The sequence below is a fragment of the Myotis myotis genome, unplaced genomic scaffold, assembly GCF_014108235.1.
Source record: "Myotis myotis isolate mMyoMyo1 unplaced genomic scaffold, mMyoMyo1.p scaffold_m19_p_3, whole genome shotgun sequence".
Lineage (NCBI taxonomy): Eukaryota > Metazoa > Chordata > Mammalia > Chiroptera > Vespertilionidae > Myotis > Myotis myotis.
The window spans coordinates 164,421,215-164,445,393 of record NW_023416335.1 but is presented as its reverse complement, the minus strand read 5'-3'; the positions used below and the strand labels follow the sequence as shown (position 1 = coordinate 164,445,393).

Genomic DNA, 24,179 nt, shown 5'->3' with positions numbered 1-24,179 from the left:
TGGGGATGTGCCCACAACCAAGGTATATGTCCTTGACCGGAATTGAACCTGGGACCCTTCAGTTCGCAGGCTGATGCTCTATCCACTGAGCCAAACCAGTTAGGGCTTAAAAATATTTTTTTATTGATATCAGAGAGGAAGGGAGAGGGAGATAGAAACATCAATGATGAGAGAATCATTGATTGGCTGCCTCCTGCATGCCTTCTACTAGGGATTGAGCCTGCAACCTGGGCATGTGCCCTTGACCAGAATTGCATCTAGGACCCTTGAGTCCACAGGCCAACACTCTATCCACTGAGCCAAACCAGCTAAGGCTCTACTTTACTATTAAAAGGGATTTGAGTCTGAGGTGTTATGCCAATCAATGCTTCTCTCTCATCATTGATGTTTCTATCTCTCACTCTTTCTTCCTCTCTGAAATCAATAAAAATATATATTAAAAAATCCTATCTAATAAAAGAGAAACATGGTAATTAGTGTACAACCGCTACCCTTCCCATTGGCTAATCAGTGAGATATGCAAATTAACTGCCAACCAAGATGGCGGCCGGCAGCCAGGCAGCTGACGCAAACAGGGAGGCTTGCTTGCTTCAGTGACGGAGGAAGCCAAGCTTCCCCGCCTGCCTTGCCGGCCTCTCAGCTGCGCTCTAAGCAACATTGTAACAAATATAGAAGCTAAACAAAACCCCAGAAACCTGCTTTAGTCCTGGGCTTCAGCCAGCAGGATCGCAACATTGTTTCAAATACAGAAGGTAAACAAAGGCCAGAAACCTGCTTTCAGCAGCAGAGGCCTAAGAGTTGGAGCCAAGCCTGAGATCTAAAGCTGGCCCAGAATAAAAAAAGAAAAAGAAAAAAAGGAGTGGATGGGAGCTTCAGTCACCCGCTAGCCTGAAAACAGCCCTCAGCCCCTCACCCAGACTGGCCAGGCACCCCAGTGGGGACCCCCACCCTGAAAGGTGTGTGACCAGCTGCAAACAGCCCTCAGCCCCTCACCGAGGCTGGCCAGGCACCCCAGTGGGGACCCCCACCCTGATCCAGGACACCCTTCAGGGCAAACCAGCCGGCTCCCACCCATGCACCAGGCCTCTCTCCTATATAGTAAAAGGGTAATATGCCTCCCAGCACCGGGATCAGCGGAGCCGAGAGGCCTCCCAGCATTGGGATCAGTGTGACAGGGGGCAGCGCCCAAACCCCCTGATCGCCCTGTGGCTCTGTGTGTGACAGGGGGTGGGGCCACAACCTCCCTATCGGCCCTGCTCTGTTCGTGACGGGAAGGCGCCCCAACCCCCTGATCAGCCCTGCTCTGTGCCAGGTATGGGGGAGCTCCCCAACCCCCTGATTGCCTTGCGGCTCTGTGTGTGACAGGGTGCGGCGCCCCTACCCCCACCCCCCCACGGGCCCTGCTCTGTGTGTGACGGGGTAGATCCATAACCTCCCCATCCGCCATGCACTGAGTGTGACAGTGGCGTTGCCCCAACCCCCTGATCGGCCCTGCTCTGTGGGTGATAGAGGGCGACGCCCCAACCCCCTGATCCGCCCTGCTCTGTGTGTGACGGGGTAGAGCCATAACCTCCCCATCGGCCCTGCCCTGAGTGTGACAGGGTGCGGCGCCCCAACCCCCTGATCCGCCCTGCTCTGTGTGTGACAGGGGCAGTGCCCCAACTCCCCTATTGGCCCTACTCTGTGAGTGACAGGGGGGAAATCCCCAGCCCCCTGATGGGCCCTGCTCTGTGCGTGACAGGGGGGAGCTCCCCAACCCCTGGATCGACCCTGCTCTGTGCGTGACAGGGTACGGAGCCCCAACCCCCCTGGTGTGCCCTGCTCTGTGAGTGACAGGGGGCAGCGCCCCAACCCCCTGATTGGCCCTGCTCTATGCGTGACGGGGTGGCACCGCAACCTGCCCATCGACCCTGCCTTGAGTGTGACAGGGGGCGGTGCCCCAACCCCCCAATCGGCCCTACCCTGAGCGTGACTGAGGGTGGCATCACAACCTCCTGATCCGCCCTGCTCTGTGCATGACAGAAGCTGCGCCCCAACTCCCCAATCAGCCCTGCTCTGAGCCCGACCAGGGGCTGCACCTAGGGATTGGGCCTGCCCTCTGCCACCCGGGAGCAGGCCTAAGCCAGCAGGTCATTATCTCCCGAGGGGTCCCAGACTGCAAGAGGGCACAGGCCGGGCTGAGGGACCCCCGTACCCCCAGAGTGCACAAATTTTTGTGCACCAGGCCTCTAGTTTTAATATAAGAGGAAAAGAGAAGCTCAAGTAAAAGTAACTTTTCTAAGGTCAGTGAGGAATCAGCGAGGACATTTTCACAATCTTAAGCACAGACTTACATGAACTTTATGTAGAACCTCACATTTCTTGACAGCTTGGGAAGAAGGCTGGGGATTGTTGTTGAAAAACCCCACTGTAAGAGAATTTAGGGACTAAGGTTTTTAGTCATTAGGGAACAGGGTAAAATGAGGAGGACTGAGATTTTGACTGAGCCTATGGAAGCCTTTATAAGTATATTTTTAGTTAAAAATAAAACAGTAAGAAGTAATATTCTACCCTAGCTGGTTTGGCTCAGTGGATAGAGTGTTGGCCCAAGGACTGAAGAGTCCCAGGTTCAATTCTGGTCAAGGGGATATACCTCAATTGCAGGCTCAATTGTAGGCTCAATTCCCAGCCCTGGTTGGGAGCGCGTGCGTGTGGGAGGCAACCAATTGATGTATCTCTCTGACATTGATGTTTCTCTTTGTCTCTTCCCCTCCCTTCCACTCTCTCTAAAAATCAACGGGAAAAATATCCTTGGGTGAGGATTAACAATAAAAAAAGGAATATTCCATCCAAATAATTTGTATTTCAGAAGACCGTAAGTTACTTTTCTTAAGTCACAACTTGGAGTGACTTTTGATTCAGATATCCTGTTCAGGTCTTAGTTGTGGGAAAAGTATGACAATAAGGGAAAGGCCACTATGGGATGGAGTCAATTAGAAAAGATATTTTGGAGGAAATGGATTATTATGAAGCGTTGAAAGAAGCATGGAATTTACATTGGCAAAAAGAATGAGGATAGAACACTGCACATAAGAAATATGATATAAGCAAAGGGATAGAAGGAACATGCAAGGACTTTACACAGTGTAGCTCAAGCTAAGGAACAACATATACTAAAAAGTAGTGAGGGGTGAAGTCAGAGACCAAGGTAGAATGAGAGCATTTGATGAAGGAATCTGAATTTTGTTTTTCTTTTTTGTAAAGGTTTCATTATTTCCCTATTTTCACTATATTTCCCATAATTATAACAATAGTTTTTTAAAAATAGAAATGAAAGTCATGTAACTCCATAACACATAATTTTCTTGGTTCCCTTGGGTCCCTTCTCTATCTGCATACATAATCTTAATAGTTATAATCATAGCGAGACTAATTTTGTAATACTTTTTTTTTTTTTTTTAATATATTTTATTGATTTTTTACAGAGAGGAAGGGAGAGAGATAGAGAGTTAGAAACATCGATGAGAGAGAAACATCGATCAGCTGCCTCCTGCACATCTCCTACTGGGGACATGCCCGCAACTCAGGTACATGCCCTTGACCGGAATCGAACCTGGGACCTTTCAGTCCGCAGGCCGACGCTCTATCCACTGAGCCAAACCGGTTTCGGCTGTAATACTTTCTTTTCACTTAAAGGTGTCTTAGATTCACCTTTGTATAACTGCCTATACTGTTAGTGTGTGTACGTGTTTATTTAAGAACTAGAGGCTTGGCGCATGGATTCTGCACTGGTGGGGTTCCTCGGCCTGGCCTGTGGGGATCAAGCCGAAACCGGCTCTCCAACATCCTCCAAGGGGTCCCAGATTGCAAGAGGGCGCATGCCAGGCTGAGGGACCCCATCGGTGCACAATTGGGGCCAGGAAGGGAACGCAGGAGGGCTCCAGGGCATGTCTGGCCTGTCTCGCCTAGTCCTGATCAGCCAGACCTGCCGGTCAGAGCATCTGCCCCCTGATGGTCAATGCGTGTCATAGCCACTGGTCGAATGGCCAAACGTGTGGTCGGGCACTTAGCATATTAGATTTTTATTATATAGGACTAGAGGTGCCGGGGTCCAACCCCAGCGGGTCCAGGGGTCCCCAAAGGCGTAGACGGAGTCGGCGAAGAAGGAATGACATGGAGACAGTGTTCAGTTGATCATCATAGCCGGGTTCTCTTGTCAGGATCTCCTGCCAAGTTCTGGTCTGGATCTCCAGAGAGGTTCTGCTTTGGATCTCCAGCCAGGTTCTGTAGCCATGTTCTCTTGCTATGTTCTCCAGGCAGGTTCAGTAGCCATGTTCCCTCGCTAGGTTCTCCAGCCAGGCTCTGTCCAGGTTCTCCAGCCAGGTTCAGTCACCAGGTTCTAGTCAGGTTCTCTTGCCAATTTCTGTAGTCAGGTTCAGTCCAGGATCTTTTGCCATGTTCTCTCGATAGGTCCAGGATCTTTTGCCATGTTCTCTCCAGCGAAGTTCTTCTGTCTCTAGAGAACGTTCTGTGTAGGTTCTGTGCCTAGGTTCTGTCTCTCTTGGTTCCGTATTCTAAGTTCTGTGTTCTAAGTTCTGTGTTCTAAGTTCTGTGTTCTAAGTTCTGTGTCTTGCTGTCTTATTACATCTGTATTTATACCAGTTGATTCAATCCTATCAATCTCTATTACAAAGGTTAGGGCGTTTCTTATCTCCATTCCAGGGAGTAAAGATTATGTAGCTTAAGCATGATTGTTCGTAGTTAAAGTGATTAATTACCCACCTGGCACTAGTTAAGAGGTTTTATTCCCTCCCTAACTTCAGGGGAAAATCCCTACCTGGGGAAACAACCTTTCTCAGAGACCTTGGTTAAAACACATAGTGCCAAGAAGGTGAGCAAACATATTAAGAACAGTATGCCATATATGCCAGGTCCCTTGAAACAGCAAGTATGGACCAGCTCCCAGCAAATTCCCCCTTTTTTATTTTTTAAAATCAGGCATTAAAAAGAAAAACCCAAAATGCTCTCTTGTATCCATTTTAAGAGTAGGATTGGCGCTTTCCGCTATTACCTGAGTCCTGATCTATCACCCCAGGGAGAGCTTGCCAATCCTGCACTTTCCCGGGGTGGAAAGGCTGCAGTGGGGTTAAGGATAAGGCTCCTTGGGCCTACCTTCTCCCATGCCTTTACATTTACCTTTCCTTCCTCAGAAAAGCATGGACATACTTCTTGTATAAAACGTTCTGTCTGACTGGGAGTAACCTTAATTCCTCTGCTAGCAAGCATATGTGTTAAAAGATCAATACAGAGTCTTATTTCTTTAGACTCAGTATGGCACATCTTCTTAATCTAAAGATCAATACAGAGTCTTCTTTCTTTGGACTCCGTATGGCACATCTTCTCAATCTAAGAACCAATACAGAGTCTTCTTTCTTTGGACTCAGTATGGCACATCTTCTCAATCTAAGTTCTGTACTATCCACCTTCTTACCCTACTTATCCTCTATAGGGGGGTTTGCAGCACCCTGGTGGAGTCCTATCCGTCCTGAATGTGGGGGTTCTCAATGGGGGGGGGCTTACCTAGGGGAATCCTGTTCCAGGGGTTCCCAAAGGTGTGGACGGAGTCGGCGAAGACTATCCACCCTCTTCCTATGGTGGAGTCCGATCCATCCCTATTGTGGGGCAAAGACTATCCACCCTCTTCCTATGGTGGAGTCCTATCTGTCCTGAGTGCGGGGCGCTTACCTAGGGGTCCCTGTTCGGGCGCCATATGCCGGGGTCCAACCCCAGCGGGTCCAGGGGTCCCCAAAGGTGTGGACGGAGTCGGCGAAGAAGGAAGGACACGGAGACAGCATTCAGTTGATCAGCAGCCTAGCCAGGATCTCTAGCCAGGATCTCCAGCCAAGTTCTGGTCTGGATCTCCAGCGAAGTTCTGGTTAGGATCTCCTGCCAGGGTCTGTGTCCATGTTCTCTTGCTAGGTTCTCCAGCCAGGTTCTGTAGCCATGTTCCCTTGCTATATTCTCCAGCCAGGTTCTGTCCAGGTTCTCCAGCCAGGTTCAGTCACCAGGTTCTAGTCAGGTTCTCTTGCCAATTTCTGTAGTCAGGTTCAGTCCAGGATCTTTTGCCATGTTCTCTCGATAGGTCCAGGATCTTTTGCCATGTTCTCTCCAGCGAAGTTCTTCTGTCTCTAGAGAACGTTCTGTGTAGGTTCTGTGCCTAGGTTCTGTCTCTCTTGGTTCCGTATTCTAAGTTCTGTGTTCTAAGTTCTGTGTTCTAAGTTCTGTATCTTGCTGTCTTGTTGCATCTGTATTTATACCAGTTGATTCAATCCTATCAATCTCTATTACAAAGGTTAGGGCGTTTCTTATCTTCATTCCAGGGAGTAAAGATTATGTAGCTTAAGCACGATTGTTCGTAGTTAAAGTGATTAATTACCCGCCTGGCACTTAGTTAAGAGGTTTTATTCCCTCCCTGACTTCAGGGAAAAAATCCCTACCTGGGGAAACAACCTTTCTCAGAGAGGAGACCTTGGTTAAAACACATAGTGCCAAGAAGGTGAGCAAACATTTTAAGAACAGTATGCCATATATGCCAGGTCCTTTGAAACAGCAAGGATGGACTGGCTCCCGGCATAGAGGCCCAGTGCACAAAATTCGTGTACGGAGGGAAGAGGGTCCCCTCAGCCCAGCCTGCACCCTCTCCAATCCAGGACCCCTTGGAGGATGTCCGACTTCCGGTTTAGGCCCGACCCCTGGGATCGGCAGTTATACATCCCTCTCATAATCCTGGACCGCTGGCTCCTAATTACTCACCTGTCTGCTTGTTCACCCCTAACTGCCCCCCCCCCTTGCTGGCTGGATCGCCCCTCACTGCCTCTGCATGCCAACCTGATCGCCCCCAGCTGCCCCCCCTGCCTGCCTGTTTGTCCCTAACTGCCCCCCCTGCCGGCCTGGTCATCCCCAACTGCCCCCCTCTGCTGGCCTGGTCGCCCCTAACTGCCCCCCCGTCAGCCTGGTCGCCCCTCACAGCCCTCCACCCCATCCCGCCGACCTGGTCGCCCCATGCAGCCTGCTTGTTCAGTGGTTTGATCGTCCCTCACTAACCCTCCTGCCGGCCTGGCCATAGGCAGCCATCTTGTGAGGGTGTGAAGGTCAATTTGCATATTACCTCTTTATTATATAGGATTTCTAGACAATGGATCTGGAATGTATAATCATTTATCAGAGTTAATATGAAGGCGTTTTACTAAATAAATTATTCTGAAAATGGGAAATCAAGATTAGTACAGAAAGTTAGAATAGTAATTGCTCTTGCCATTATTGAGCTGTATGTCAAAAGCTTTTATGCACAATATCTCTAATGTATATAACAATATCACTTATATTATACTCATTTTATAGATAAGAAAAGATGAATACAGAAAAATATACTTTACCCAAAGTCATACTTGATGTTGTGACACTTTCCCACTGTACCATGCTTCCTTTTTCTGTCTTATCAAGTATCTGTTTGCCTTTATTCTTCAATTGCTATCATAATTCCAGAAGAGGATTCAGAAAACAAATCAGTTTCAAATGAGGATCTCATCAGCTATATGACTTAAAACTAACCAGTTTTCCTTACCAACTAGAAACTTAAACAATAAACTCCTTGGTAATCTAGATTGCTGCTGCTTCTTTTTTCCTAAATGTATTATAAAATGTTATTGAGTCGTATGGTCTCTAGTGTTACTTCAGGATTAAGATCCTTTGACCACTAAAAAGAGCAGAAAGAAAGGTTATTCATTGAGGGCCTGTCCCACAGAACAGCTTACATTCACATTCTAACTTCTTAAAAAGGTACTTTAGACCCTTGAAATATGAAATCACCTGTCCACATGTTTTGTAAGGGACTCCTGACAAAGAGAAACCCATTAAAATTTTTCATAAGGTCCAATTTTGATTTAATAAGTTAGTTTGTTCAATTCATTTTACCTAACTGTTCAGCTTTGTATGATTACCTGGCTACCTAACTGGTATTTTTTTGTTTTGAGCCCAGATGGCCAGTAAAGGTAATATAAAGTGTTGCAAAATACATGAAGCATTATTAAGTCTCTGCTAATAAAAACTACTGACAATTCTCTGTTTTGGGGGAGGTTATTTTATATGTAAAGAGAGAGTGTCTTTAGAGAAATTAAGGTATTTGTATTGGCTTTGCTTGGCTAATAGAATTAGAATAAATAGGTTTTAGGTTATCAGCAAATAAAATCAAGTACAAATGTTTTCTAAGAACATTATTGAATAGTTTAGACTCGCAGTGGTTCTCAACCTTCCTAATGCCGTGACCCTTTAATACAGTTCCTCATGTTGTGGTGACCCCCAACCATAAAATTATTTTCTTCATAACTGTGATTTTGCTACTGTTATGAATTGTAATGTAAATATCTGATATACAGGATGTATTTTCATTGTTCGCGGCCCACAGGTTGAGAACCGCTGGTTACAGTATCACCCTTTGAAATCATTGGCTGTGGAATTACTAGAATTGTGGTTCCATTACAACATTGTTTTCTAATGCAGTAACCATAAAGAAATGATAGTTAGTTCTTTGCTACTGAAAGCAAGAGCTAGAATCAGTAAGCTGTATGTTAAATATAATAATAAAAGGGCTTGCTTCATATGACAGACCCAGTATGTCATAGAGATATTAATGGTAATGCTACAGAAACAACTATTCTGAGCAACTAAATTACACAGATGCTTTAGAATAAGTTGAACAAATGTGAAGGTGATAAAAAGTTCTGGTAAGGAGAAAAGGAAATACAGAATATTCAGTGACATTCAGAACTTAGTAACAGTGACTAATCATTTAAAACCATCTTTCATGATTGAAGAAAGGATATGGAAATTCTGTACACCACATAAGGCCCGGGCTTAATAATAGTGTTTTTTTCAGTAGAGTCCCAGTAGTATTTAGCTGAATTTCATTAGCAGTTTCAGAATCCAGTATATCAGTTGCTTATTATGATATTTCCATTCAAGAAAGCCTTAAGAGAACAGTTGCAAGTGCATTTAGTATCATGGATTGGAATGAGCAAGACAGGAAAGTGTGGAAGTCTGAATGAGCCTTCTTCACTCTCTTAGGGGAGTCACTGCGTGCATTTATGGCATCTAAAAATTTGCCCTGCTGAGTAGCTCAGTCGGTTAGAGCATCATCCCAATATAAAAAGGTTGCATGTTTGATCCTCAGTCAGGGCACATACAAGAATCGCTGAATGAATCTATACTAATAAAAGAGTAATATGCTAATTAGACCGGGACCTTCCGGACAAAGCCAGGGGCTTGTCCAGCCTGCAAACCACCCCCAGGCCCTCGCCCAGGCCTCCCTGCCCCCCAGCCCAAGCTGCCCCGCCTCCAGCAGAGACCCCCCCCCCTGCCCTATCAGGGGCTGGCCAGCCTTCAAACTGCCCCAGGCCCCTCACCCAGGCCACCTGCTCCCCAGCGGGGACCCCCACCCTGATGGGGGCATGGGTGGCCTGCAAATGGCCCTCAGCCCCTCACCCAGGCCGGCCCTCACCCCCAGCAGGGACCCGCACCCTGATGGGGGCCTGGCTGCCCTGAAAACCCCTGGTGGCCCCTCACCCAGGCAGGCCCCGTGCCCCAGCGGGACCCCCCACCCCAATGGGGGCATGGCCAGCCTGCAAACCGCCCCAGGCCCCTCGCCAGGTGGCCCCATCCCCCAAGGGAACCCCCACCCTGATCCAGGACCCCCTTCAGGGCAGACCAGCTGGCCCCCACCCATGCACCTGGCCTCTATACTGATAAAAGGGTAATATGCTAATTAGACCAGACATCCTTCCGGACAAAGCCATGGTGGCAGGGCCAAGGCAGAGGCAGTTAGGGGTGATCAGACTGGCAGGGGAGAGCAGTTAGGGGAGGTCAGGCCGCAGGCAGGTGAGTGGTTGGAGCTAGCAGTCCCAGATTGCAAGAGGGATATCCGACTGCTGGTTTAGGCCTGATCCCTGCAGTCGGACATCCCCCGAGGGATCCCGGATTACAGAGGGTGCAGGCCTGGCTGAGGGACACCCTCCCTCCTGTGCACAAATTTCATGCACCGGGCCTCTAGTACATAAATAAGTGGAACAACAGGTTTATTTATTTCTCTTCCCCCCTCCCCCCCTCAAAGCAATAAAAAATATTTAAAAGCTATTACCTCAAAATACAGGTACTTTTGAATCTCTTGGCCACAGATCTGTACTGAGACCACCGTTTCACTTAGGAACAGATGGAAACTATAGCTTAACACTCTTTATTGTTAGTTGTATTATAGTAAACTATTGTTTTTAATTGTAAATAATGCCTCTTCTATTTATCCCTTTGCTTATCCTGTTTCTCACTTTTGAACTCTTCCTACCTTCTCTATTTATTTTGTAATACACATAGTTCCCCAACATTTTATTATGAAAACTTCCAAAAAATAGAAAAGTTAAAGGATCACTGTATTTACTCTATGTGTGTGTTTTGGTGGAACTGTTTGGAAGTTGCAGACATGATATATCAGCCCTAACTGCTTTAGTATGAATGACTAAAGATATGGTTGTTCTATACAAACAAAATACATTAGGTGATATACCTTTTAAAATATATATATTTTTATTGATTTCAGAGAGGAAGGGAGAGGGAGAGAGGGATAGAAACATCAATGATGAGAGAGAATCGATCAGCATGCCTCCTACTGGTGATCAAGCCCACACCCAAGCATGTACCCTGACCGGGAATTGAACCGTGACCTCCTGGTTCATAGGTTGATGGTCAACCACTGAGCCACACCTGCCAAGCTCTGTGATGTACTTTTTAAAAAAATATATATTTTATTGATTTTTTACAGAGAGGAAGGGAGAGGGATAGAGAGTATCAAACGTCGATGGGAGAGAAACATCGATCAGCTGCCTCCTGCACACTCCCCACTGGGGATGTGCCTGCTACCAAGGTACATGCCCTTGACCGGAATCGAACCTGGGACCTTTCAGTCCGCAGGACGATGTTCTATCCACTGAGCCAAACCGATTAGGGCTGTGATGTACTTTTAATAAGAAGGTTATATGTTTTGTCGATCTCAGGTTATCAGTTGTGATGCTCTCAGTTAGGAATGCCTAGGGGCACTCACCTGGGCCCGTACTACTGTAGCAATCCCCCAAATGAGCCAATATTGTGGCTGTACTGCAAGATACACCTCAGCAACAACATCTGGGAACTTTGAAAAAACCAGATTTACTATTCACAGGTTCTGGAGGATAAGGGCACTCCTAGGGCCACACAGCGAGGTCACAGAAAGAGAAAGGAGGGGGGTGGGAAGAGGGAACACCTAGGATTCTACCTTTATTGGGGTAAAGTGTGGGGTGCCTAGGGTTTTCAGGTTCACTCTTTATTGGTGAATTTAAAAATAAGAGTGGGAATTAAAGTGAAAAAGTGAAAAGCAGGGTCATTCAAGTGGTCAGTTATCTAGGTCACCCAAGGTTTTCTAAAAGGGGAGCTTCATGGGTGGGGTAACCTGGCTTTTTTACCTAGTTGTGTAGCTGGTAATTTGTTTATTAGAGATGGATGCCTTTGAAATGGACATCTCAGCAATGAAAAGCTTCATGTTAAGCAGTTACACTATATGTATTTGAACATTTATTCCTTTTTGTATTTTAAAGACTTGTGAAAAATTTAATGGAAAATTGCAAATATTCATCAATCTTTTCTCCAAGAAATTATCCCAACAGCTTTAGTCAACCAGTAGATTCCTCTGTTTAATGCTTGGGTGACATCACAGGACCTTTCAATAGATGTTATTAATAGGTGACAACATGGCCGTAATCCATTTAGCTCAATGGATAGAGCGTCAACCTGCAGACTGAAGGGTCCCAGGTTTGATTCCCATTAAGGGCATGTACCTCGGTTGCAGGCTCGGACAACCAGTCGATGTGTCTCTCTCACATCAATGTTTCTTTCTCTTTCCCTCCTTTCCACTCTCTAAAAATCAATGGAACCCAGCTGGCATGTCTCAGTGGTTGAGCATTGACCTATGAACTAGGAGATCAGGGTTTGATTCTTGGCAGGGCACATGCCCAGGTGCAGGCTTGATCCCTAGTGTGGGACATGCAGGAGGCAGCCAATCAATGATTCTCTCTCATCATTGATGTTTCCATCTCTCTCTCCCTCTCCCTTCCTCTCGAAAATCAATAAAAAATATTAAAAATCTGTATATATAAAAGGCTAATATGCTAAGTGTCTCTCCATCCGGTCACTATGATGCACACTGACCACTAGGGGGCAGACAACTCAGGAGCTGCCGTGATGCACACTGGCCATTTACAGAGAAATGGCACCCACAAAACAACACTTGACTTCCCCCAAGTGGGACACAGTTCCTGCCACCACCCCAGAGCTACAGCCCACCAAAGCAGCCAACACTGCTGAGACCCCATGGCTCAAAATGTGGCCCACACGCAGCCCAGCCCAGAAACGGTGGCTGTGAGTCCCCGGTACTGACATCACGTAGCAACGCCCAGCTTCCTCTCTCTAGCAACAGGCCATTTAACAATAAATGGCACCATGGACCTGGTGCCCACAAAGCGTCACTCGGCTTCCCCCGAAGTGGGACACAGACCCCACCACCACCCCAGAACAACAGCCCACCAAATTGCAGCTGACGCTGCCGAGACCCCATGGCACAAAATGTGGCCCTAAAATGGCACTGTGGGCGCCAGGTAATGATGTCATGTAGCAATACCCGGCTTCCTCTCCCTAGCAACTAGCTTCCTTGGAGTTTCTTCAGCCCAGGAACACGACTTGCTTTATAGCCAGATGCAAACATTTCACAGTTTAACCAAATGTCTGTGAAGCATTTTCCCGTGCCTCATCTCATTTGATCCTCACAGGAGTCCTGGACTAGGTAGATAGGAGACTTGGAAGAATCCTATTTTCTTTTTATTAGCCTGAAAATGGAGATTTAGAAAGTTTAGAAACTTGACCTGACTGAAAAGAAGTAAGAAATGGTGGACCTTGAAAATAATTTCAGGTTTACTCACTGTGCAGAATATAGTCAAATACTGCTAGAGTTAAATATTTTACCCTTTGTTCTCCCTGCATGACCTATAATAATAATCTGCTTCATGTTGATATTTACTGCTGTGTTGCTGTCAATTACCTGAAAGAGAAGTTGAGGTGCTTCACTGGGCTGGAAAAAGTTTAGCTAAATCAGAAAGTAGGTCTAATTAAGCAAGTTTATTCTATCTACACTAATAAAAGAGAAAGATGCAAATTAACCATCACTCTGCCACTCCGCTACACCCACAAGCCATGCCCACCAGCCAATCAGGAGTGAGTATGCAAATTAACCCAACTAAGATGGCGGCGGCCACCGAGCTGGAGTGAGCAGGAGGCTTGGGTTGCCCCCAGCAATGGAGGAAGCCAAGCTTCCCGCCTGCCCTGGTCGGCCCTGGGCTCCACTCAAGGTTACAAAGTTTCAATTATAGAAGATAAATAAATCCCAGATACTTGCTTCCAGCCCGCCCTGGCCTCAGCTCAAGGAGTTGCTGAAAAAGAAAAAAGAAAAAAAAGGAGAGGCTGGGAGCTTGGGTCACTGGGGGGGCGTGGCCAGCCTGAAAATGGCCATCAGCCCCTCACCCAGGCTGGCCACACCCCCATGGGTTGAGGGGCCCCTCGAGGGCCTTGACCAGCCTGCAAACAGCCATCAGCCCCTCACCCAGGCTGGCCAGGCACCCCAGGGGGACCCTCACCCTGATCTGGGACACCCTTCAGGGCAAACCAGCTGGCCCCCACCCTTGCACCAGGCCTCTATCCTATATAATAAAAGGGTAATATGCAAATTGACCCTAACAGCAGAAAGACTGGGAATGACTGGTCACTATGACACACACTGACCACCAGAAGGCAGACGCTCAATGCGGGAGCTGCCCCCTGGTTGTCAGTGCGCTCCCACAGCGGGGAGCTCTGCTCAGCCACAAGCCAGGCTGATGGCTGCCAGCACGGCGGTGGTGACGGGAGCCTCTCCCGTCTCCTCAGCAGCGCTAAGGATGTCCAACTGCAGCTTAGGCCTGTTCCCCGCTGACAAGTGGACATCCCCTGAGGGCTCCCGGGCTGCCAGAGGGATGTCTGACTGCCAGCTTAGGCCCAGTCTCCCAGGGAGCGGGCCTAAGCCAGCAGGTGGACATCCCCTGAGGGGATGAGGGATACCCCCCCCCCGAGTGCACAAATTTTTGTGCACCAGGCCTCTAGTATATATATAAAAGGCTAAGTTGACTCACACATGCAGATACATATAAAGCTCTCGATGCCAATCGCACGCATGTGTTTCAGTCTGTCATTGTCCACCATGAATTTGGTTGACAGTTCTAGTATAGAGAAAGGGCGAATAGCGATATTAAAATATTCTAATTAATTTCCTTTCAATGTGCACGAATTTGTGCACCAGGCCTCTAATAAGTAAATAAAAATCAGTAGAAAAATATCCTCGGGTGGGAGTTAAAATAAAAAAAAGATGGCAACATGGAAAAAAAATAGAAGTACTTATTCCTTGTCAACATTTTTTGGCATAAAAATGCAAATTAATATTTTTAATCCTCACCTGTGGATATGTTTATTGATTCAAGAGAGAGAGAAAAATTGATTGGTTGCCTCTTGTATGCGCCCCAATTGGAGACTGAACCTGCAACCTAGGTATGTGCCCTGACTGGGAATCGAACCCGTGACTTTTTGGTGTACAGGATAATACTCTAACCAACTGAGCCACCAGGCCAGGGCTAGAATTTTTTTTTAATGTTTTTATTAATTTTTAAAGAGAGAGGAAAAAGGAAGAGGTATAGAGAGATAGAAACATTGATGAGAGAGTAACAGCATCATCCTGCCTCTTGAATGTCCCCTACTGGGGATTGAGCCTGCAATCCCAGCATGTACCTTGACCGGAATTGAACCAGTAACCTCTTGGTTCATGGGTCGATGGTCAACCACTGAGCCACACCAGCCGGGTTAAACTAATTTTTTTAATGGAGTGCTTGTATGGTTGTTCATATGCTGCCCTATAAATTTTTTATTATTGGCAATGAGTCAATCAAGCAACAAAGTTTATTTAAATGGATGCTTTTTCTCAGGGGGAAATAAAAGTACCATTGCAAAATACTAGCTCATAAATACCACAAAACAGTCTGATTGTGATAGTGCAGATTATTATTTTTCCTTGCTAAAAGCAAGGTCATGTTAAAGTCGTCTTTTTTTTTCTTTTCTTTTTTTTAAAATATATTTTATTGATTTTTTACAGAGAGGAAGGGAGAGGGAGAGGGATACAGAGTTAGAAACATCGATGAGAGAGAAACATTGATTCAGCTGCCTCTTGCACGCCCCCTACGGGGAATGTGCCCACAACCCAGGTACATGCCCTTGACCGGAATCGAACCTGGGACCCTTCAGTCCACAGGCTGACACTCTATCTGCTGAGCCAAACTGGTCAGGGCTTCTTTTTTTTTTTTTAATATATTTTATTGATTTTTTACAGAGAGGAAGAGAGAGGGAGAGTTAGAAACATCAATGAGAAAGAAACATTGATCAGCTGCCTCCTGCACATCTCCTACTGGGGATGTGCCCGCAACCCAGGTACATGCCCTTGACCGGAATTGAACCTGGGACCCTTGAGTCCGCAGGCCGACGCTGTATCCACTGAGCCAAACGGTTAGGGCCAGTCTTCTTTTTTTAAATATATTTTTTATTGATTTCAGAGAGGAAGGGAAAGGGAGAGAGAGATAGAAACATCAATGGTGAGAGAGAATCATGGATCAGCTGCCTCCTGCACGGCCCCTATTGGGGATTGAGCCTGCAATCTGGGCACGTGCCCTGACCCAGAATGGAACCAAGACTTCCTGATTCATAGGTCAACGCTCAACCACTGAGCCACGCCTGCCTGGCATAGTCTACTTTTCTTTTCTTTTTTTAAAATATATTTTATTGATTTTTTACAGAGAGGAAGGGAGAGGGATAGAGAGTCAGAAACATCGATGAGAGAGAAACATCGATCAGCTGCCTCCTGCACAGCCCCCAACTGGGGATGTGCCCGCAACCAAGGCACATGCCCTTGACCGGAATCGAACCAGGGATCCTTCAGTCCACAGGCCAATGTTCTATTCACTGAGCCAAACCGGTTAGGGCAACTTTTCTTAATCAAGATTATTATGAGCCCTAGCCAGTTTGGCTCAGAGGATAGAGTGTCGGCCTGCAAACTGATGGGTACCGGTTCGATTCTGGTCAAAGGCACATGCCTGGGTAGTGGGCCCGATACCCAGTAGGGGGCATGCAGGAGGCAATCAATGATTTTCTCTCATCATTGATGTTTCCCTCCCTCTCCCTTCCTCTCTGAAATAAACAAAATAATGTATTTTTTAAAGATTATTATGAATATTAACATAATTACATAAATCACAAAAAGCTAACTTGTTTTCTGAAATCTTTTTTCCCCCTAATATATTTTTATTGATTTCAGAGAGGAAGGGAGAGGGAGAGAGAGATAGAAACATTGATGAAAGAGAATCATGGACTGGCTGCCTCCTGCACACCCCCAGCTGGGAATTGAGCCCACAACCCGGGCATGTGCCCTTGACTGGAATTGAACTGTGGACCCTTCTGTCCCAGGCCAACACTCTATCTTCTGAGCCAAACTGGCTACAGTGTTTGCTGAAGTCTTTTAATAAATAGTTTACAAGCTTTGTCAGAGATAAATTTGTCATTTGGTGGACATGGTGTCTGCATCTTATGATGATTTAGTGACAGAGAGAAGTAATGTTAAACTCCAGGCCCGGCAGCTCCTGTCTCAGTTGTGCTTTTGTTTTGCCTTTTAGGTATTCCAAATGCTGCTAGAGTTCTTGGAGCAAAATATTGCCAAGGTTTGGGAAATGCTTTCCTAACAAAGTATTGCTACCCCACAATAGTTATATCTTTTCTCCAGTCTGGTGCTTTTGGATTAATATGCCAACCACATTTGTTCCATTACAAGTCTATTTATTAACATCATGCATATGATTATCAAACCTGTGTTCCTGGCACATTACTATAAAGGATTTTGCTCTTTGAGGAAAAGTCCCTGCCTTATAACTTTTTTGTATATTTCATACTGTAGTCTCCTTATTAACTACTTTGTGCTAACATAACTACATGCTGAGCTAAATTGAATTAGTGTGTGTGTGTGTGTGTGTGTGTGTGTTTGGTTTTACAACAAGAAACAAGAGTAGAACTTTTATTGATCCTTTCATTCCCGTTCATAAGGAGAAATCATTCTGATTTCCAAATTTGAAGAAAGTTGGAACATTTCATGGTTGTGTAGATATTAAAATTTCTAGTATTTTTTCCCCACCACTAAGCAAAGTTGATATGGTAAGGGAATACTAGGACAGCCTACTTACTATCTGAGCTCTTCTATAAGGACATAGAAAAGCTATACATGCCAATTACATTTGCAATGGAGAAAGTGCTAATTGTCCATTTAATGTTCTTTTTCTGTAAAAAGACTACCAGAAAACTTAATTCCATATTTCCTGGATTACTAGTAAATGTTTATCAGAAACCTGCACACATGTGACTACCCTTCATTCTAAAGATTAAAGTGCCAGTAGAGACGAGTGCAACTGTGGCAAAATGTTGAAGGTGTACAAACCCTAATCATGGATAAATTTACCATGCCTAGCAAGGATGCTGCCTGGCAAATGCATTAGAACCAAAGCTGTCCAACTCATGGACCAAAATATGTGAGCACATATATGGAAATATGTAATTTCCATAAGGACTTTTTGCTTTTAGCACAATTTACCAAGAAATGTTTGATAGCTTGCTACTGCCATCTACTGGTGTGCTGTAATACATAGAAATAAAAGGGAATTAATTCTTTTTCATAGAATCCTTAAAATATTCTTTACTGAGGGTAACACAATTTCCTTATGGTTCATACAGTATTTACTTTGTAGTATGCTTTTAGTGAACAAACTCTGTAAGTCTTTCTCCACTATTACAATGTGCAATTTCTCTGTTTCGAATTTCTGATCAAACCTTTTTTCCCCCTTTGTCATCCGTTCTTAGTTTAATGGACCGAGAAGTGGCATTGCTGGCTGAAATGGACAAAGTGAAAGCTGAAGCAAGTAAGATTGATCTTTAATTAAAGCCATTACCAGTTAGTAGTCCTTCTTCTCAACCCCTATAGCTAAAGCTCAATAAATGTCAACACAATAGTTTATATATTTAATTAAACAATTTTGAGCAGTTGTACTGCATTAGTGTATGAATTTTTTTCAGGCAAAATTTTATAAGAGCCTGTTTTTAAAATATTTCCAAATTTTAATATTTTGGATATAGAATTAAATGTATAAGAGACTTCATCATGGTGTCGTCTTCCACCACAGCATCAATTTAGGAAAGTAAAGTCTCCTGCAGGTGCCTGGAGTATTATTTTATTCTATTTTTTCTCCAGTGATTGAAGATTTCCTTTGGCACAATCAGAGGAGACTTGCATGTTGCCTACAATTTAGTGTATACATTCATGTTGTTAGCTATCTCAGAACTTTTTTTTTCAGTTTATAGAACAGTCTTTACTCAGTGTCTAATCATTTGGGTAGAGGAAAATCGATGGATTGAAGGTTCAAGATACCTTGACTAGGGTTCCTTGAAAGCTTATAAAATAGATTCTGGGGGGGAGAAACCAAGATGGCAGCATAGGTAAACTCTGGAGTTTGCTGCCTCAAACAACCACTTCAAAAATACAACTAAAAGACAGAACGGACATCATCCAGAACCACAGGAAGGCTGGCTGAGTGGAAATTCTACAACTAGAAGGAAAAAGAAAAGCATACCGAGACTCAGAGGAGGCACAGTGCAGAAGTAAAATACTAAGGTACAGAGGCGCACATGGAGCGGGCTGGCGGCTGAGGGCGGGGTTGTCGTTTTCAATTGGGAGGGAGTCTCAGGCTCTGAGCTCCAGTTCCGGGCGAGTCTCTGGGGACCCAGACTCATATGGGAGAAGCGGGACTGTCTGGCATCGGTCGGAACTCGAGGGCAGCTTTCTCTCGGAGGGACTTGCAGCGATTACCAGGACATTGAGAAGCAGAGCCTTTGAGAGCAGCCATAACTGCTAGCCCTGCCCTGTTGATCCCGTGGGACCCACCCCGCCCAAGCCCTGCAGGGAGGCTTTTGCTGGATAGCCTAAGGCAGAGGCTAGATTAGCACCTCCCTAGAGATCCAGGAGCCAGGAAACCCAGAGGTCAGAGTGGGACCATCCAGTTTGCAGCTCCGTGGAAACATAAAGGACACACTCAGGGGGCAGACTCAGTGAGCACCAAAGCCCCACTGAAGCAAGTCTTGCCCCAGATGGGTGTCTCCAGCACAGAAGTTCTCCCACTGCAGACACAGCTGATTCTCACAGCCAATTGGCCTGGAGGTCAATTCCTCCCAGTGATAACTACAGCAATCAAGGCTTAACTACAACAAGACTGTGCACAAAGACCACAAGGGGGTGCACCAAGAGTGTCCTCCTCAGGTAATTGGGGAGGCTGAACCACTGGGCCCTAGAGGACACTCAGCACAGAAAACCACTTTATCAACACAGGGAAGCATAAAAAATGCGGATACAAAGAAAAAGGACACAAATGACAGAAATGGAGGAAAGAAAACTACTGGGTATAGAGTTCAAAACCACACTTTTAAGGTTTTTCAAGAATTTTCTAGAAACTGCTGATAAACTTAATGAGATCTACAAGAAATCTAATGAGACCCTCGAGGTTGTGATAAAGGACCAACTAGAAATTAAGCATACACTGACTGAAATAAAGAATATTATACAGACTCCCAACAGCAGACTAGAGGATGGGAAGAATTAAGTCAAAGATTTGAAATACCAACAAGCAAAAAACACCGAAACGGAAAAGCAAAATGAAAAAAGAATCCAAAAATACGAAGATAGTATAAGGAGCCTCTGGGACAGCTTCAAGCGTACCAACATGCGAATTATAGGGGTGCCAGAAGAAGAGAGAGAGCAAGATATTGAAAACCTATTTGAAGGAATAATGACAGAAAACTTCCCCTACTTGGTGAAAGAAATAGACTTACAACTCCAGGAAGTACAGAGAACCCCAAATAAGAGGAATCCAGAGAGGACCACACCAAGACACATCATTATTAAAATGCCAAGAGCAAAAGATAAAGAGAGAATCTTAAAAGCAGCAAGAGAAAGAAAGTCAGTTACCTACAAGGGAGTACCCATATGACTGTCAGCTGATTTCTCAACAGAAACTTTGCAGGCCAGAAGGGAGTGGCAAGAAATATTCAAAGTGATGAATGCCAAGAACCTACAACCAAGATTACTTTATCCAGCAAAGCTATTATTCAGAATTGAAGGTCAGATAAAGAGCTTCACAGATAAGAAAAAGCTAAAGGAGTTCATCACCACCAAACCAGTATTATATGAAATGCTGAAAGGTATCCTTTAAGAAGAGGAAGAAGAAGAAAAAGGTAAAGATACAAATTATGAACAACAAATACACATCTATCAACAAGTGAATCTGAAAATCAAGTGAATAATCTGATGAACAGAATGAACTGGTGATTGTAATAGAATCAGGGGCATAGAAAGGGAGTGGACTGACTATTCTTGGGGGGGGGGGGCACGGAGTGAGGGAGATGCGGGAAGAGACTGGACAAAAATCATGCACCTATGGATGAGGACAGTGGGTGGGGAGTGAGGGAGGAGTGTGGAGTAGGAACTGGGTGGAGGGGAGTTATGGGGGGGAAAAAGAGGAACAAATGTAATAATCTGAACAATAAAGATTTAATTAATAAAAAAAATAGATTCTGGAGGAATAGTCTAACTTGGGTAATTTGTGGGGTTTTATACAGAAGAATCAAATACCTGTTTTTGGTAATTTCTGTAAGTGTAATTTAAAAATATACAGCTGTATGAAAGTCAACTGCAGCTTATACAGTGGCATTACTTTGGGGCTTTTCAGCAGCAGATTTTACTTTCATGATCAAATGACAAATTTGTAATTAAGAAGGTTGTTTCTTACCCTGGCCAGTTGCTCAATGGTTAGAGTTTGGCCCATGGACCAAAGGGTTATGAGTTTGATTCCTGGTCAAGGGCATGTATGTACTTCGATTTGCAGGCTCCCTAGCCCCGGTAGGGGCACATGCATGAAGCAACCAGTCAATGTGTCTCTCTCATATTGATGTTTCTCTCTGTCTCTCTCCTCCCTCCCTTCCACTCTCTCTAGAAATCAATGGAAAAATATCCTCGTGTGAGAATAAAAAATAAATAAAAATAATGTTTTGTTTTTTTAATATATTTTTATTGATTTCAGAGAGGAAGGGAGAGGGAGTGAGAGTTAGAAACTATCAATAATGAGAGAGAATCATTGATTAGCTGCCTCCTACACACCCCCCACTGGGGATTGAGCCCAAAACCCAGGTATGTGCCCTGACCAGGAATCAAACCGTGACCTCCTGGTTCATAGGTCGACGCTCAACCACTGAGCCATGCCTGTTGGGCAAAGGTTGTTTTAACCTGCTTTTAAACTGGTAAGAATGGAAATAGGTTAAGATGATGACTCACAATTAAATCATATGTGTCAGTGGTCAGGGACCAGAGGAGGCAACTTTGAAGCACTGAGCTGAATTTAATTTTTATCCATTTTAACCTGAAAAGTTCAATATATAGCAGAGATGTTAGTCACTATTTTTCAGAGGTAAGATTTCATTTAAATTGAGTGATATATCCTGAAATTTCTAAATGTGACAGTTTTAGTCCATTAATAAGCCTGTGTTCTTTTTTTAAGATGAAGGTTCAGATAACATAAATCTAATAAGAACACATAGTCCTTACTATTTGAAATAGAGAGGCTAATATAATTAATCCCCACCGCCCAGCTTCAACCAGTTACCAATTCATGAATCTTATTTTATCAAATTCAGAGCTATAGTTTTACTGAACTTCATCAATTTTATATCTGTGTCTCCTTTCTCCCATGCTAAAAATTCTGGTCCTCAGAGACACTAATGTAATTACTCATTTACCAATACTACCAATAAGGTGCTGCTTTTTTAAAGTACACTACATAGTTTTATTAATTCATATGTTCATAGTACTTTACAATTCAGAGTTTTGTTACTGCTATATCATCTTCATGTAAACTTTATGAGATAGGGTTTCCTTTTCTTTTTTCCATTTCATAAGTGAAAAAACTAGTTATTTGGAAAAAATGTGACTTGTTCAAAGTCATATAATTAGGTTCTCTGAGTTAATCTGACATGTGTAGAAATCTTTACTCAACATGTTTTCTCCATTTTAGAATCCTAGAATCTGGAGCTGAGAAAAAGTGAATTTGATACAAACAGCAAGTTCTTATCTTGAGAGCCAGACCAATAGATCATTTGTAGCTGTTGGTCCTTGGTGTTTGTAGGCAGGTTTCTACTTTATTGGGAAAGTATGTCCTTACAGATTAACCTGACATGGGTATGGGCAACCTGGGGGTGGCATATATATGTCAAGCAGGTTAAGAAAACTTGCTAAAGTGGTTCAGCCTGCTGTAATACCTGATGTACCTCTTTGAAAATTCTATTTTTTCTAAGATAAATTTGGCTAATTCTCAATAGATTACAGGATTCTGTGTATAACAGTTGGTAATTGAGTTTGATTACATGTTAACAGAGTGGCCTAAATAAATGTGAGTTTATTTTTCTCTTGTGAAATGAAAGGTGATCCAGCGTTGAAGGGAATCTCCAAAATGACATGGGAGACCCAGCTTTCTCTATCCTTCTACCCCAGTGGTGCTCAACCTTCCTAATGCCGCGACCCTTTAATACAGTTCCTCATGTTGTGGTGACCCCCAACCATAAAATTATTTTCGTTGCTACTTCAAAACTGTAATTTTGCTACTGTTATGAATCGTAATGTAAATATCTGATATACAGGATGTATTTTCATTGTTACAAATTGAACATAATTAAAGCATAGTGATTAATCACAAAAACAATATGTAATTATATATGTTTTCTGATGGACTTAGGCAACCCCTGTGAAAGGGTCATTCGACTCCCAAAGGGGTTGCAACCCACAGGTTGAGAACCGCTGTTCTACCCAGACATTCTTAGTGTATGTTTATGGTCAAAGAGGCTCCCGTCAGGAAAGGGCAAAATGTTACATGTTGCCTGAGACTCCTTTAAAGAGCTTTCCTGTGAACCTCGCCCTGTGAGTTCTGCTTAGATCTCAGTGGCCAGACTGTATCACATGACTGTCTTGTCTGTAGCAGGGTCAGGAAATACAGAATTTTGCCTAAATAGTTTATACCCAACAATATTGGACTTCTGGCAGGAAGAACAGGAGAATGAATATGAAGTCATTAACAGTCTTTGCTATAGTCCATCCTCCAATATCTCTCTTTTTCCCCAAATGAGAATACACTCACCTCGTCATCTAGTTTTAGTATACTCAGCTGAAAGTTCAGGACTTCTGGGGAATTTCAGATCTTTTAGCAGGTCTGGATATGGCACACTGCTATGTGGAGCCCCATAAACTAAAACAAAAATTAAATGCCCCCTCCTCCAATATTATACTGATAGAGAAATAATTATAGTAAGAATTATAGTAAAAATTCCCATTTGGAAAAGCAGTAATCAAACCTTACTGGACGGGAATAGCAGAGTCCCTGCCCTGGTGGAAGAGAAGTTTCCTTGATTTATCTAGCAGCCCCAGGTTCTGCTTTTAGAGGACTATTTTTTGCCCGTGCCCTCTGTTGTCTCTGTTCTCTACTGTGAGAGGTTTTTAGTTTGTTTGTTGTCCTTCTCAGTCATATTTGAGTTACACATCTGGGAGCATGCTAAAGATGTTTCTTAACAGGCTGTAAACAGCCTAAATATCCATCATTAGGGAAACTTGATAAATTATTATGGTATTCCACATATCAGACTACTAAGTGGCTGTTAAACAGTGAGGGAGATCCAGTGTATTAATAGGAATTGAACCTCACGATATATTAAATAAAAATAGCTAAGGTAGCCCTAGCCGGTTTGGCTCAGTGGATAGAACATCAGCCTGCGGACTGAAGAGTCCCGGTTCAGTTCCGGTCAAGGGCACATGCCTGGGTTGTGGGCTCGATCCCCAGTAGGGAGCATGCAGGAGGCAGCCAATCAATGACTCT

At 44.4% G+C, this 24,179-nt stretch overlaps 1 protein-coding gene across 6 annotated transcripts in view; it reads left to right on the top strand.

The window, feature by feature from the left end:
* Window positions 1-24,179, top strand: part of SPATS2 (spermatogenesis associated serine rich 2) — a 124,069-nt gene that overhangs the window by 84,455 nt on the left and 15,435 nt on the right. For all 6 annotated transcript variants that reach the window (XM_036300068.1, XM_036300071.1, XM_036300066.1 and 3 more), the window contains one exon: window positions 18,079-18,137. In XM_036300068.1, the coding sequence (XP_036155961.1) occupies window positions 18,079-18,137 (59 nt within the window). The remainder of the gene's footprint in view (window positions 1-18,078; window positions 18,138-24,179) is intronic.